The sequence below is a fragment of the Enhydra lutris genome, unplaced genomic scaffold (genome assembly GCF_002288905.1).
Source record: "Enhydra lutris kenyoni isolate GAN:26980312 unplaced genomic scaffold, ASM228890v2 scaffoldscaffold10, whole genome shotgun sequence".
Lineage (NCBI taxonomy): Eukaryota > Metazoa > Chordata > Mammalia > Carnivora > Mustelidae > Enhydra > Enhydra lutris.
In genome coordinates, this window is record NW_019154094.1 from 23157282 (window position 1) to 23173752 (window position 16471).

The following is a 16471-nucleotide window of genomic DNA, read 5'->3' on the forward strand; positions in this document are numbered from 1 at the left end:
GCAGGCAGGCCTTTCAGTGTTCAGGCTGTGCCGGGGAGCGGTTCCTGTGAGGACAGACGTGCCCCCTGTAAGCACTCAATCTCCCTGGTAGCGGTAGCTCACCCTGGGAGAGCTTTCTGGTAGCAGAGATTGGACCAGAGAGCAGGCCTGCGCCCGGCCTTTACTCAACAAATGGACTGGTTTCAGGGCCTGTAATGTCCTTTGCAGCTTATTCAATCCTACCTTATCTTGACCAGGAGATGCTGAGCCCAATAGATCAACTTTCTGGGGGTTGGATTTTTAAAACCTTGGAGAACATGCACAGGGTAGGGCCAAAAAACCCCAACAGAAGGCTCCAGTCTGCCAGCCTTCAAGGTCAGATGCGCTCAGCATAAGGCCGTGCACCTGCCCTGGGTGGGGGCGGGGGGCTCCTGAGGACAGGGTCGCATTGGGCTCTGAGGCCTTACCGTTGCTCTCGATGTGCCCGTTGGCCTGATGGCCACCCTCAGTCCTGGTCACAGTTTCCTGCCGGTCAGAAAGAGTTCCCTGAGACGAGAGGTAGCTTGGAACATCCGGTGGCACGATGGTTTCATCTGCAAGGAGATAGGACAGTCAGATAGCAGGTGTCCCCATCCTCCGTGGGAACAAGACGTGACAACACCCATTTGCGATTGGGCCCAGACACAAGCTTCTCCCAACAGCAGCCGCCCAAGCTGTGCGGAGAGATGGTCTGGGGGGCCCAGCTCAGCCTCACTTTCCACCTGGGTGTAAAAAACACAGCTGTTGGAGGTCTGAGTCTGAGAGAGTGTGATCGAGCACACAGGGACGGTGAAGGAGCCAGAACAAGCAGAGGCATGACCCCAGGAGGTCACTGCGGTGACAAGCCAGCACGTGGCTGCCGTGCACAGGCCCGAGGCACCCTGCCTCCTCGCCAGCAGCGGCTGACCTGTGTTGGTGACACTGTACTCCTCGCTCTTCTTCCTGGTCTGGTAGATGATGCACACCCAGACCAGCGACGTCAGGACGATGCTGCACACCACGGCGATGGTGAAGATGCCCACGGCGCTGCCGTCCCTCCTGCAGCCGGGGGCGGGCACGATGCTCAGCCGGCTGTGTGCGCGCTCCGTGCCCAGGGTGTTGGAGATCTCGCACGTGTACTGGCCCGCGTCCTCCACCACCACGTTCTGAACAACGAGCAGCTGGTTGCCGGGCGTGAAGTGGTGCCGCTCGGTGAGGCTCAGGGGGCGGCCCCCCTTTAACCAGGTGATGCGGGGCGTAGGGTTCCCGGTCGCTTTGCACTGGAGCGCCACTGTTTCTCCTGTGGACACCACACGGTCTTCCAGGGGCACCACCAACGATGGGGTTTCTGCAGTAAGAGGAGATGGTTATTCCAGGGGTCTGCCCTGCCTTCTGGACAGATCTTGGATCAGAGCTTTTTGGGAGACCTGACACTGACCATATCCTGACCGTTCTGGGGGTAGCTCTGACGAGGAGGAGGAACTCCTGAGCCACAGAGAAGCCCCTTCTCTCCCCAACCTGTCCTGTGCCCGGCTTGTGTGTGTCTCTGGCCGGAGAGCACACCCATCCAGCCCGAGTCAGAGGGCAGTCTGAGAATGTTCCATGAAAGCCCTACAGAAAATATTCCCTTAAAAAAAAGAACCACTTGTTGAGCTGCTTTCTAACATTTTCCTGAACATTTTACACAAAGGTAAGCAGCACAGCCCACCCGGCCACTGCCAGGTGCCCAGGAGGGGTGACCCCTTGCCCCCTCCGCGCATGCGTGGCCACCTAGACAGGGTGTGAGCGCTCGCACCGAAGACGGTCAGGGTGGCGTTGGCGGAAACGATGCCGGCCGAGTTCTGGGCGGTGCAGCTGTACACGCCCATGTCTTCCAGCTTCACATTCGTGATGAAAAACACGTCGTCGTCAGGCATGACGTGCATGCGTCGTTCACGTGCGGCGGGGAAGTCCGTGCCTCCGTCCTTCTGCCAAGCGATCTGCGGGTTAGGGTGGCCGCTGGCAGCACACTCGAGGCGGGCCGTGGTGCCAGTCCGGATGGCAATATCGTGCGGTATTTTGGTGAAGGACGGCAACACTGCAAAATACAGATCATGAGGCTTGCGGGAAGGAAGAACTGGACGCAAAAGCCGGGACAGTCCTCTGGCGAAGAGCCCTCCCGCTTGGTGGGTGTCTGTCCCCTCCCCGCCGTCTGTGCCGGCGTCTGTCTTGACCTGCTCCCACCGCCTGGGAGAGGAGCAGTTGGCTCCCCCAAACGGCCAGCCTCTCCCGTCCGTGGCTCGCTCTTGTGAACCCGAGGCTGCCTAGTGCCCCCTCACATGGCCATCTGTTCATGGGGGACAGCCCATAAATACCGGGCACTGATGCCCGCCTTCCTTTGTTAACCACCAGAACAGAGCCCGGGAGACACAGGGATCTGCTCCAACAGGACATAAAGATGGGGAAGGAGGACATGCCCTTGCCCTGGGGAGGGCAACGGGAGGGCCCCTCCCTCTTGGGGAAGCAGAGGTGGAGAGGCGGTGTCAGGCCCCATCACTGGAAGCTCGCCAGCTGGGGCGGTCCGCCAGCTTCCTTCCGCCACACTCCCCGAGCCGGCCGCCAGCACACACCAGGGTACCACCGCGGTTCCCGTCGGGCTTAGTTCGGCAGCAAGTCTCACAGGTCCCGGAGCTTCTGACACTGAGGACTCCGTCAGAATAAGCCAAGACCACAGGCCACGTGTGGGGTAGAGAATGGGTTTTCCGGCAGCCTTTAAGGGCTTCGGGACCCCGGTTCTAGCACTTAATAACTGGAGGCTTAAAAGCCAGGTTACGGTGGTGGGGCGGGGCGCTCAACCACGCTAGCTGTGGGCTCCTCTTCCGCCCTAAACTGACGGCCCGCAGCCCTGAGGAAAGCCGCCTGGAGAGGCTCCAAAGCTCAGAGGGCAGGAGTTTCCCCACAGTCGGGTATGCTGGGAATCTGGACGCCAGACATCATGGTTTGTGGAGAATAAATGGATAAAAATATGAGGCTTGGGCCCCATCATTGCATTTAACATAATAACTGGACTTTAAAAAGTCACTAGAAATAGGTAAATCGCTGAGAACAACCCTTCAACCTCCAGAACTTGCTCTGGGGCCCCCCAGGCACCAATGACGCCAGTGTCCCGATGAGGCTCATGCGTCTCGGGGCCGCATCCCTCTGACACGGTCATGGAGAGCCACGCGGCGTTAGAGGACTCGCGCCCGCATGAGGAGCGCTGCCTTACCGTTCACGACGAGCCTGGCCTTGTGTGAGTACGTGGAGCCGAAGTGGTTGGTGATGACGCACTGGTAGCGGCCCTCGTGTCCGAAGGTGACGCGGCGCAGGTGTAGGATGGTGGTGTACTCCATCACCTTCCCGTCCTGCGCGCGCACGTGGGCGAAGTTCTCCATGTCGGCGTTGGCCAAGACCTCGTTGTCCTTCTTCCAGGCGAATGTCATGGGGGAGCTGCTGCTGCTGGCCGCCGAGCACGTGAACCGGATGTCCTTGCCCACGACGGCCATGGTGGGCTCCGGCTGGGTGATGATCTGGGGCTTTGGTAAGTCATCTGCGGAGAGGACAGCCACACTGAAGAGCCTGAGGGACCGCGTCTTGCAGGGTTATCTGCTCGCCCTCAGCTCCACCAGACACTGCGAGCGACTCGAACAGGGGATTTCTGGCCTTCTCCGACGAGAAACCCCTGAGCAGGGATCACCTCTGTGACCACACCCCTGGACTACAAACCCATCCGCCAGTGCTCCTGTACCAAAGCAGGCATTTCAGGAGTTTCCGGGAGAATACCACAGTTTGTTTCACTTGCTCATCTTACAAAACACACTAACAGGAACCTTCAGTTGGGAATGCATAGACCTTACCCACCAACTTCACGCCAAGAGGTGGGGAGTGAGAAGCACTTCCAGAACACGAGACAAACTCTTCCAAAAATCTGTACCTCCATTAAAACCACAGTAATACTGGCAAAAATGGTTGTAATCAACTTTTTCAGAATTCTGGAAGGCTGTAACAAGCAAAGGCTGTAACAACTCATGGAAGGTTGACTCAAGAAAATGCCTGAATCTCAAGAAGGAACATGAGCTTTGTGGCATCTAACTCAAGTTCCATGCTTCTCTGCCCAGCTTTGTGGTACCCTTAAAACCTGGCAGCCTAGTGACCACCGAGAGGGGCAGAATGGCTGTGGATCCCCCACAAGGACCCCATCCTTTGGCATTATTTGACCTGATGCGGTGGGCTCAGCAAGGAAGCCCTGGTCCTAGGACACATGACAGAAATGAGCAGCCCCTAGAGATGAGGCAGTATCCTCTGGAGCCCACAGGAGGCTGGCCCAGAAACCAAAAAGGAAAAGAAAGCAGTCAATGAAAAGGTCCCACATGTTCCTAAAGCTCTAGAAGGCCACGTGCAGGCACAGGGCTATCTGCCTTCCCCAAGAAAGCCTTGGGAGGAGCCTCATTTCCCACCTGTGATTACGGATCAGTGCCAACAGAAGTGGCCGCATGCCCTCAGCACACCAGAGCTGCTGGGCAAAGGATGGGAGACCTTCTGAGATGACTGAAGGAGTCTCTGTCCAGTCATCAACAAACCAGGGGGCACTTCAGCGGCCACATGGAACAGACTACGGTCTTTGTCCAGGAAAGTCACTCAACAAATCGTAGTAACAAACAGAACGATAGCAAACGAGGGGCAAGATGGAAGGAGAATCTGATCTCTGGAGTTGCCACATGATTTTAAAGGCTCAGTTTCCAATAAACTATAAAACCTACAAAGAAATGGAGGGGGGGAGCAGTCAATGGAAACTGTTCTCGAGGAAGCCTAGATCTTGGACTTAAATAAAAACTTTGTATTGGCTTTATAAAATATCTTCAAAGAACTAAAAGAAATCATGTCTAAGAAAATGAAAAGTGTTGGAATACTTTCCCACCAAACAAACACCCCCAAATAAAGAATTAGAAATTGTAGAAGTAAACCAAATATAACTTTGGGAGTTTAAAAGTATAATAACTGAAATTAAAAATTCACTAGAAGGTCTCAATAGCTCCACTGAGCAGGCAGAAGGGCTGATGAAATCGAAACTATCCAGTCTAAGAAAGAGAAAGCCGTGTAGTTAGCTGAGAACAGTCCCAGAGACCTGTGGGACATCAAAGCATCAAAGCATACAAATAATGCGAGTCCAAGAAGAAGGAGACGGAAACAGTATTTGTAGAAATAATGGCCCCAAACTTCCAAATTTGGTGAAAAATAGGGACCTACCCATCCAAGAAGTTCAACAAACCCAAAAAGGATAAAGTCAAAGATCCCCACCCAGAAACTTAACTGTCAGAAGCCAAAGAATCTTGAACAGGAGAGCTGCAACCAACACAGAAGGGATCCTCGGTGACATGAACAGCTGATTTCTCATCAGAAACCATGGAGGTGAGGAAGGAGATATTTTCAAAGCACTGAAAGAGACTGGTGAGCTACGAAATCTGTATCCAGCAAAACCGTCCTTCAAAAGTGAAGGAGAAATTAAATCACTCTCAGATTTAAAAACAAAAAACCTGACAGCATTCACTGCTACCAGATCTGCCCAACGAGAAATACTAAAGGGAATCCTTCAGGCTGAAATGAAAGGACACATAGTAACCAAAATCCACACAAAGAAATAAACAGCATTAAAGTAAATACATATGTAAGTATGCAAGTACAGTATATTTTTGTAATGCTCTTCTATATGATTTAAAAGGCAACTGTACAGAGCAATAATCACAAAACTGTGTTGACAGGCTTATGATAAATAAAGGTGTAATTTTTATGACAACCATACCACAAAGGAGGGTCTCCACAAATGGAGCTTAGTAGGAGCAAAATTTTGCATACTACTGAAGTTAATTTCATTTTTAATCTGAAGTAGATTGTTTTAAGATGTTAATTATAGTCCTTACACAGTCATTAAAAAAATAACTCAAAAAATACTAAGATAAACAGAAGGGAATTAAAATGGTGTATCAGAAGATACCTAATACGAAACTAGTCAGTAATGAAGAAACACAGGAACAACAACAAAAAAAAGATGCCTAGAAAGCAAATAGCAAGGCGTGAATTCTGTCTTATTAGTAGTTACATCAAACAAATCAGTTAAACCCTCTTGTCAAAATGCAAGATTCCAAAATGGATTAAAAAAACCCATGACCCAGCTACACGCTTTCTTGTTGTTAAGAGATACACTTTAGATTCAAGGTCACAAATAGGGAAATAGTTGCCAAAAAGAAAGCTACGGTGTCTATACCAATATCAGATAAAATAGCTTTTAGGACAGAAATGGTTACTAGGGACGAAGAGTCATTTTTTATAATATAAAACAGTCCATCCCAAGACCTAAACATGAAACATATACGCACCTAACAAAGCTCCACAAAACAAGAAGCAGAAACTGACAAAACTGAAGAAAGAAATGAACAATGCAACAGTAGTTTGTAGAACTCAATACTCCACGTTCAATGATTGGATAAATCATGAGGCAGAAGACCAGCAAGGCAAGAGAAAACCTGAATGACTCTATAAGCCAAAAAGACCTATCAGGTATCTACAGAACATTCCGCCCTACAGCGGCAGAATAAACATCTTCCCCTGCACATGGAACGTTCTCCAACAGAGACCGTATGTAAGGCTACAAACAAAGCTCAATAAATTTAAAAAAGACAAATCATACAAAGTGTCTTTAATGGCAACGAAATGAAGTAAAAAATCAGTATCAGAAGGAATACTGGGAATCTAATTTTCAGAAACTACCCGGTACTTCTGTAAGTAAAAGAAGAAATCATAAGAGAAATTAGAAAGTGTTTTGAGATGAGTGAAAGTGAAAACAAATACCAAAACTTAAATGCTGCAGCCTCAGACAGTGCTTCCAGACAGTTTAGAGCTGTAAATGCATACATTAAGAAGATCTCAAATTATCATTTTTAAGAAATCAGAAAAACAAGTTATATCCAAACCAAAGAGAAGAAAATAATGATTAGAACAGAAATGAATAAGAGAAAAATAGAGGGGGGAAGAATCAATGAAAACAAAAGTTAATTCTTTGAAAATACTAACAAAATTGAAGAAACTGTAGACTTGTAGAGAAGTGAGGAGAAGACTTCAAACACTAAAATTAGGGGAAAAAACAGGGCACATTACAACTAACCCTACAGACATCAACGAGAATACTATGACTCCTCTGTGTGCCAACAAACAAGAAAACCTCATACACATACAAACTCAGAAAAATACAAACTACCAACAATGACTCAAGAATAATCAAAATCCGAATAGATAGTAACAAGTAAAGAAACACAATAATTTTAAAACTTCCCACAAAGAAAAGTCCAGACTCAAATGACTACTCTGGTAAATTTTACCCCAAATTAAAGAATAATTACCACTAATCCGTCACCTATTCTTCCAAAAAGACAGTTGAGAAGTGAACATTTTTAGACTCCACTGTATGAGTCAAGTATCCCCAGATAATAAAATTAGACAAAAATAAAACTATAGATCTTTATGAGTACAGATGCAAAAATCTTCAACAATATAAAAATACTGGCAAACCAAATCCTACAACGTACAGAAAGGATTATAGACCGTGATGAAGCTGGATTTATCTCAGGAATGCAAGTGTGGTTTAATGTCCAAAAATCAAAAATCAGTGTAATACACCATATCAATAAAGGGAAAAAATCCCAATCATCACCTCAGCAAATATGGAAAAAATATTTGACAATATCCAACACCTTTATGATAAAAATACTCAACAAATTACAAATTGAAGGGCATTCCTCAACCAGAAAAAGGTCACCTACGAAAAACCCACAACATCACATCTCATGGTAAAAGACTAAATGCTTCTCCCCACTTCAAGAGAGACAAAGATGTCTGCCCTCACCACTTCTGTTCAGCACAGCACTGGAGGCTCTACCCACGGCCATCAGGCAAGAAAAAATAAAAGCTATCAAGATTGGAAAGGAAGAAGTAAAACTCTTGATTTTGACTCAGGTTATGGTCTCAGGGTCATGAGATTGAGCCCTGTGTTGGGCTCTGTGCTGGGCATGGCGCCTGCTTCAGATTCTCTCTCCCCTTCTGCCTCTGCCCCTCCCCACCCTGGACTCATGACTTGCTCGCGGTCTCTCTCTCTTCCAAAAAAAGTACTGATATATAGTAAAAAATTACGTTGTTAAAAAAGTCACAAAAGACCATATATTATAGGAGTCCATTTATATGAAACATCCAGAACAGATAAATCCTAGAGATACAATGTAGAGCCATGGCTGCCAGCGCCTGGGGACAGGGGAGCATAGGGTGTGACTGCTGTGAACACACAGTTTCTCTTACAGGTGATGAGAATGATCAGGTAGATGGTAGTGGGGTTATACAACTCTTCAGTATTCTGCAGACTACTGATTGCTGACCTGACACAGTGACTTACAGAATCATGACACAACAATCTTCACGGTAAATATAAACACATTTTCTTGCCCTCAAAGAGAAACTCCCTACCCTCCCACTATCATCCCTTCTCCCTCCACCCTAAGCCACCAGTAGTCACCGACCTCTCTACCACCCCTGCAGTGGCCCCTAAATGGGGACCTATTCTGGACATGACACTCACTCCTTCTGGACTTGTCATGTAGACGGAATCAGAGGGTTTGGTCTTTTGTGACCAGCTTCCTGCACTTCACATATTTCAAGGTTCATCCGTTGTACGAACGGTCCCTTTCCATGGCTCAGGAACACTCTAGAGCGCGGCCGTGCTGTTGTGTATGGATCTGCGCACCCAGTGACGGGCGCCTGCATTCTCTCCACTCTTTGGCTACTACGAAGAGTGCTGCCGTGACCATTTGTGTCCAGGTCTTATGTAAATATATTTGTTTTTCCTGGAGGTCATAACTAGGAGGTCATCCTATGTTTAATTGTCGGGGATACTCCCAAACTGTGTTCCAAAGGGGCTGCGCTGGGTTCCATTCCCACCGGCAGCACAGGAGGGTTCGGACACCGCGCCATCCTCACCAACACTTGCTGACTTTCTGATGCAATGCTCGTGGGTAGGAAGCGGTTTTACCATTTTATAAAGGGGGAAGACTCACGAGCCTGAGCGACAGTGTGGCACAGACGGCTGCTGCACCTCGGAACACCCCAGAACACGCCAGGGCCACAGGCCAGAGGCTGGGCGCAGCAGGGCCCACGTCCCACAGTGGCTCATCCAAAGGGGAAGACGATGCCCTGGGACAGGGAAAGGGAGGAAGGCGCAGAAAGCTCCATTTCAGAAAGGTTGATTAACAGCTGAATGGTCAAGGCCCAGGTCCCTGGTGAACTGCGGATTGCACGCTCCGTCCCCGGGAACGGGAGCTGGAAGCACTTCCACACTCTGCACAAACATGCCCGCACACTGAGCCGGGAGGAAAGCTCATTCCGGAGGCCTGTCCCGCACCGCGTGTTCTCAGGGCTGTTTGCTGGACTGGATCAGCACAAGGGAGGGTAAGCCCACTTTCAGAAGTGGTGGTGATGGTGGTGGCGGGCGGAGGCATGGAGGGGGCACCTGTGTTCGGACTGCAGGAGGACCCTGGCTGCTGCTCTGCCTGAGAAGTAGGGTGGAGAAGTGGACCTCGGGGGTCCCCACACTGCTAGGGTGGCTCCCGGCTGGGATCATCACACCCAAGGCAGGGGCAGACAGGACGACAAAAGGCAGGAGGGACTCATGCCTGCTCCTGAGCTCCCATCTTGCCTGGGAATCCCACCCTCCCTCCTGCTTAGAGGCCAGGAGCCCCGTCCCCAGCCGGCCAGCCTCTCTATGCTCTGTGCAACCAAACGCGGGATTCCGAGCACCCTTGGTCAAAAAAAGATGGCGAGCCCCGTGTTCCAACAATCAGAAGGAAGAAAGAGTATAAGGTTACAAGGGCAGACTTCAGTGGTTTGGAGAAACAGCCAGAGAGCAAGTCAACAACAAGGAATTATTTTTACTACAGTAACTGTTCTCATGAGACTTGTTCTTCCTGTGTTTAACCTTTCATTCCTGGGGCTGGAAAGAAACACACATTAAAACCCCAGCTTCCTACACTGAGTAAATTCACAGCTAAACCTGGGCACCGGAGCCGTCTTCAGACAACACAACTTTCTTCCAATAACTGATTATCCTGATTTGTAACTGAGCCAGCACAGGCTCCCTTCTGATTAAAGGCACGTCCTCCCAGGACCACAGAATGAGGCGTCCCTGCAGCAAATACTATGTGTGGTTTCCGTGAGAAATCGGCTGCACCCAATGACTGACCGCTAAGCAGGAACTGGGGTTTCCTCTGATCACAGGAGTCACTCCCATACGGAGGGCTTCCTCCTTGGCCTCCCGGCCCCTCGTGAGAAAAAAGCCACAAAGGCCGTCTTACCGCACACAAAAGTCTCCGGCGGCACGGAGAAGATGCTCCGGCCCTTCAGCGCTTCTGGGTGGGCACAGGTGGCCGTCACCAAGGCCTGCAGCATCCTGGCCACTAGCCACGCGGGCAGCCACTGCAGCTGGCAGTCACACAAGAAGCTATCACTGCTGATGTGGCTGAAAGAGAAACAAAAGGGATGTCGGATGTGGGACCTCAAGACAGGGACATCCCGTCGCTGTACAGATTCCGTCCCTCTGTCACCCCTGGTCAGCTTCCGCTGTTAACACCAGCAATCTAGGAAGGGAAAAGATTTTTCTCTGTTCTTCCCCAGTGACCTAGAGCAGGACGTCCCATCTACCTGGAGATTTTCACTAGATGCAGGTCGGGCTCAGGACGTTGGGGTGGAAGCCGAGATCTGTCCTTTCTAACAAGCCTCCGGGGGGTGCGGACGCTGCGGGCCTTACTGACCCCACGGCTGGCCCCACGGCGAGCACAACCCCGAGTGCACGTGTGCGCAGAGACGGGCACTCACTGCTCTCACGTGACCCCGCGGGCACCATCTAACCTCTTCCAGCCTCTGGCCGTCCAACAGAGACAGGAGCCCTGTCCCCCTGCTTTTTCCCACTCTCCTGATAAGCCGTGGGAGCTTCCAAACCCAGTCTGAGACTTTGATCTAAATCTGAAACAAGTTCCGAGAAGCGTTCTTTTTCTACATTGCTGTTGGTTTTTTATTTGGCACAGCTGCCTGTTTTCTTACTTCCAAAACGTAAGCCTCACCAGCGTGGTTCCCTCTTGTTTGTGTATTTGTCTGTGCACCAGCGCGATCCAGGAGGCCGGCAGAACTGGACTCCGCTCCCTAAACAGTGCTTGTTAGTTAATTGCCACTGCCCAGGGAGCATGAGAATGTACAACTTTGGTTTTGTGAGGCTCCAACCAAAACAGAGAATATTTTCTTTTTCATTTCTCAGCAACTGAGGATAAGCTTTTCAAGCAGAAATTGGAATCACCATCTCAGCGGACATTCCTTCCTGAGGAGTCACTTGAAGATAAGTCAACCGAAGAGTCTAGCTGCCCTGTTCCTGGAAGACCTCAAGGCCGTGAGCTCAGTGATGGAGGCCAGCCCACACCCCACAGGGCCGAGGGAGAAAACACATGGGCTCCCCTGTCATGAGCTGCCTCTAGTACACAGTGACAAGAGGGGGCACAAGTATACTGAGAAAGTCCACAAGCATCACGTGGGCCAATATGAGAGCAGTAACCTCCTCCACACCAGTTTCCCCACATGTCAACCACGACATCAAATGGGCCAGCTTCTGGTTTTCCTCTGTTTCACACGGGCTTTCTAAGGAGAGAACTGTCAAATTAGTAAACAGCAGGGAAGAGTGACATGCAAGCCAGAGAACCCCCTGCTAGCTAAATTCAGGAAAATCTACTCCTCCGTCCTGTTCTCGTGGTTCCCAGATTAACTATCTCATATTAAAATACTTCTAGAAGGTGCTTTTTCAAAGACTGCTACAATTGACTTCAAAGCCATTCTAACTGGGATGTCTGTCCACATCTGACCTTTAAATCAGCATTGGATTTTATTTATTTTTTAAAAGATTTGTGCGTTTGTATTTGATGGGTGGCTTGATTGGGTGGCTCTATTGCTTGGGTGGCTCTGCTCTTTGAGGTATCTAACTGCAGAGCTAGTCCGGTGGCAGGAGGGCTCCCACGGCCACGACCGAGGACGTGGCTGACTCCCACCCGCCCAGGACACAAGCAGCTGCTGCAGGGGGGCTGTGGGTGGTGGGCAGAAGGGCCGTCACCACACACCGAAAACGCTGCGCCCGTGACGCATGGAGAGGAACTCTCCCGCTGTCAGAAAGCCTGAGTGAAGTCTAGAGGAAGACATTGGGCTGTTGCTGTGAGACCTGATGCACTTGTGTGGAGAACAGGGACCGATTTCATTTGAGCCACAGGAACAAAGTGAGAAAAGCAAACCTGACGTTTATTGCTGATCAGAAACGTGTGTGGGAAGTTATACCTCATGCCACATAGCACTGGCCTAGCCTGCTTCCGGATTTCCTGCCTTCTCCAGTGAAGCCCACCTCACCAGAGGAGACAACACCTCGGCACGGAGAGGGTACTCGGGGAAGAAAGAAGACTTTCCTGAAGAGTGAGTCAGGACCAGCAAGACCGGGGGTGCCTGGGTGGCTCTGCTGGTTAATCAACGGGTCTGAATGATTTCAGCTCGGGTCATGATCTCATGCCCAGTTTCCGGCTCTGTGCTGAGCGTGGAACCTGCCTGAGGCTCTCCTTCTCCCTCTTCCCCTCCCCACAGTTCTTACGTGCATGCGTGAGTGCTCTTCCTAAAGAAAAAAAGGACCAACAAGACAGATGGAGAGCAAGTCCGGCCAGATAGAAAGGACACTGACCCCTGACACCCCCCCCCCACCACACACACCCCTTTAAAGACAAAAGTGAGGCTGGAAGATGGAACTGGGAACAGCCAGCAACCCCAAGGCTTTGCAGACTTCCGCTACTCTTCCTTCTTGTCAGCTGCTAACAGACACCGCTTTCCGCAACTCCCGCCTCCAGCCATCCCATCATTCTGCTGGCTTACAGTGCATTTTCACGATTCCAAGTCAAAATGTGTTTCTAATCATCGCTTATGGAAATTTACCCAGAGCATGACTAAGTACACGGTACAACCTGCCTTGATCAGATGGGGGAAGAAAACGACCAAGTGGAATTAACCGTTTCTCCCATCAGAGGACTGGGCCCAAGGCCAGCCACACTGGGTCCATGTAGCGAGTGGCAGGAAACCCAGGCAGCAGCCAAGGCCGAGCCTCCAGAAGCACGCTGAGGCATATCTGGGGGAGGGGGGGGTCCCAAGCACCTGGAAGGGGCCAGTTCTTCCCAACTAGAAAAGTATTTCAGGAAACCTCCATTTTTACGGAGGCCAGAAGGAGAATCTCTCTGCCCTTCCCTCTTTCTCCCAGAATACCCTCTTCCCATTTAATCAGGTTACTAAAAGTTTCAAAGAAAAGTTGAAAGAAATGCATAGTGAACACTCACCATTTTAAGATCATGACCCTTCTAAGAAAGAATATCTACTCAACAGGCCTGAATCTCACAGCTACATAAACGCCATAAGGCAGGTGCCTGAAATGCCTCTCCTCCCCTCACTTATCCAGAGGAGTGTCATCAGGGGCCTGCTTTCCTTTTAAAGTACGGGGACTACGCCTTCCTACTTCCCCACTTCTCCCTAGGGCCTAGCAGGAGCTACCTCAGGAACAAGGATGAGGTCAGGATGCAAACATGGCTACCCTTGGGCTTCTACCCTTCTGTCAGCACTTCCAGGACCAAAAGCCAAATCCTCAGAAATCAAAATTGCAGCTAGATTGTCTGCAGAACTGGATTAACGTATAGGAGGAAAAAAGGAAGCATGGACGTTGCCACCTAAGTACCTAGACAAGCTCCTCGGCCACAGATGAGGGCGCCAGCAAGCTCTTCCAACCCTTGTCACCTGGGGGCCCATGGTCAGGGTCTACAGTGGCAGCACCTCTGCCCACGAATCACTGCGGCGGCCCCAGAGCAGATGTGGGCTGGGCGCCATTTCACTGATCGCACAGCTTCCTGGGACCGTCCCACCCATGATCTTGGCCTCGCTCCCCCGCCAACATGCTCTTTCAGGAAGCCCCTGTCAATAGAGCTGCTCTATTTTAAAAAAGGAGCATGAGAATTGTCCTTGACATCATTAAAGGAATGATTATCCATTTTCTAAAAGAGAATTCATTTCCCGCCCTCTAGAGCTGCGGTCAGGAAGCTACAGGCTGCAGGCCCAATTTTTTGTAAATAAGAATTGACTGGCACACAGCCACGCCCACTCATTGGTGTATTACTGATGGCTGCTGTCTATGATGATGACGGTACAGCAGCTGTGACAGAACCCTCTGGCCCACAAAGCTGACAATACTCTGTGACCCTTTAAGGCCAGGTGTGCTGACCCTAATCCAGAAGCCACCCCCAGGGGCCTACACACATATGAACGGTCCCATCTGGTATATAAATCGAGGCATCACAGAATTAAGGCATTTCTCATTCTGAATTCTCTGCCCATGTTAACCAGGGCCAGGGAATCCCAGGTACTTACAGCTCTTTGAGGTTCTTCATCCTCACAAAGGCATCAGACTGGACAGATCTGATTGCGTTCTCTCCAAGGTTCCTGCAAAAGAACAGTCTTTCCTTATCCAAACCGACGCTGGGCACCCTCTGCCGAGTCAGCTACGTGCTTGAGCCAAGAGGCTCAGGGACTTTGTAGGACGGTCCTGCTCTCACCAGGTACTAGCCAGACCGCGTCCCAAGTCCACTCTACGTGGCTGTCCCCTCCCAGACGCTGACATGAGCTTGAGGGCAGCATCAAAGCTGGGTTGAGGCCCGCTCACCAAGTCAACAGGCAAAACCTTTCCCAACAGAATTCAGGTGAAGCTTGATTCCCAGACAAAACAGACCAAGAATCGAGTACTAGAGGCATCTTCCCTGGATGGTGACAACGTCAGCGTCCCCGGGCCGGCTCCGTCTTCTTCCCCCCAGCCTCCCAGAGGCAACCAGGGTGGTAAAAAGCCTCCCAGCTAAGCCCACGGTGTGCTCAGCACTGACAGGCCACTGTCGTGGTGCGGTCAGCCGGGGCTGGGACACAGTGCCCGCACTGAGGTGTGGAGGGCCCGTGCCGTGGGGAGGCAGGGCAGGGGCGGGGTGGGGTGGGGGGCAGTATTTATCCAAACAGCAGCCCCGTTAATTAGGCGCTCACTGGCCATATGTTCTGTGACTGTTCCTGGCATGGGCAAAATAAAGGCCAAAGTTGAAGCTGACTTATAATGAGAAGGAAGCAGCTGGCGTTTCCAAATAGGCTGTTTCTCGGTTTACAAAGACGTGATTAAATTGCTAGCAGACTTCCCCGCCAGCCGCATTTGGCAGGCCTCTGGGTCGGGGAAGGTCTGGCGAGATACTCACAGGTGCTCCAAGCCTTCCAGTCCCGAGAAGGCTCTCCTAGCCACGGACTTGATCTTGTTTCCGAACAGAGTTCTGCCATTTCCAAACATCCAGAGACGGGGAAGAAAACAAAAAAACAAAAGACGCAAGGGAGGAATGGGAGGGAGAGAACACACAATTAGAGCAGTGCCGTCTGATAAGTCTGTCCCGTGAGGGGCAGGTGGAAATCCGACCCGCACTCAGATTACAGGCGCGAGGCATGCAGGCCCTCCCCCTTTCTGAAATGAAATACTTTCATCTTTATTAGAATGTAACAGTGACGACAGGTCGCAGGGGCATGCGCCGTCTCGCCTGAGAAGGCTCCTTGGTCTGTTTAGTGGGAATCCCCTTGTCCGGCCCAGGCTGTCTCTGGCGACCACCCAAGAGCCTCACGGGCAAGAGGGGACTGGTTACTGTGCTAGTGAGAGGAGGCAGAGTCAGGGGAGGGAATGCAGTCTCTGGAACTAAGATCTACCAACCCACTTCTGCAAACCGGGGATAAAGGTTCCCAAAGGAAGCAAGAAAAGGGCAGGAAAACGGGCATCCATCCTGATGGCTCCCCAGCTCTTTGCAGCTGACACGCACCCTACTAGCCAGGAGGCAGCCACCATCAGCTGCACCCCTGCCTCTGGGAAGGCCCCTCAGGGTGTGCAGGGCAGGCCCCTTAAGCAAGGGCCCAGATTTCTTGTTGTTGAGCCCAGAATTTGAATGATGCCCTAGGTTCATTAAATCCCAAACAGGTCCTCAAAGGTCAATTCCAAGGTTTTTGAATCCCTGTACCCCTGGACTGCCTACGCTTGAGAAGGGGCTCCTATTTCCAAGCAATTCTAATCACAACCTCCAGAGTAACTACCCCGAGTTTTCCCAGAAGCCAAAATCTGGCCCCCTGCAGTACACCTGGAGGGAATGAACACTGCTTCTGCTGGGCTGTGTAATCCAAAGGACAGTCTGCTGTGGGGGTGGGGGACACAGTGGGCTGGACACTGGGAATGAAAAGAGCTAAGGTTCCAGTTTGCCCTCCTCACTATGAGACACTCTGATGACAGGTCAGCTGGGTATGCCCT

At 50.8% G+C, this 16471-nt stretch overlaps 1 protein-coding gene across 1 annotated transcript in view; it reads right to left on the reverse strand.

The window, feature by feature from the left end:
• Positions 1-16471, reverse strand: part of LOC111143960 (leucine rich repeats and immunoglobulin like domains 1) — a 109590-nt gene that overhangs the window by 2992 nt on the left and 90127 nt on the right. Inside the window, exons 10-16 of the mRNA XM_022497996.1 lie at positions 15390-15461; positions 14530-14601; positions 10404-10567; positions 3245-3565; positions 1793-2074; positions 926-1345; positions 447-572 (exon numbers count right to left, since the gene is read on the reverse strand). Coding sequence (XP_022353704.1) covers positions 447-572; positions 926-1345; positions 1793-2074; positions 3245-3565; positions 10404-10567; positions 14530-14601; positions 15390-15461 — 1457 coding nt within the window. The remainder of the gene's footprint in view (positions 1-446; positions 573-925; positions 1346-1792; positions 2075-3244; positions 3566-10403; positions 10568-14529; positions 14602-15389; positions 15462-16471) is intronic.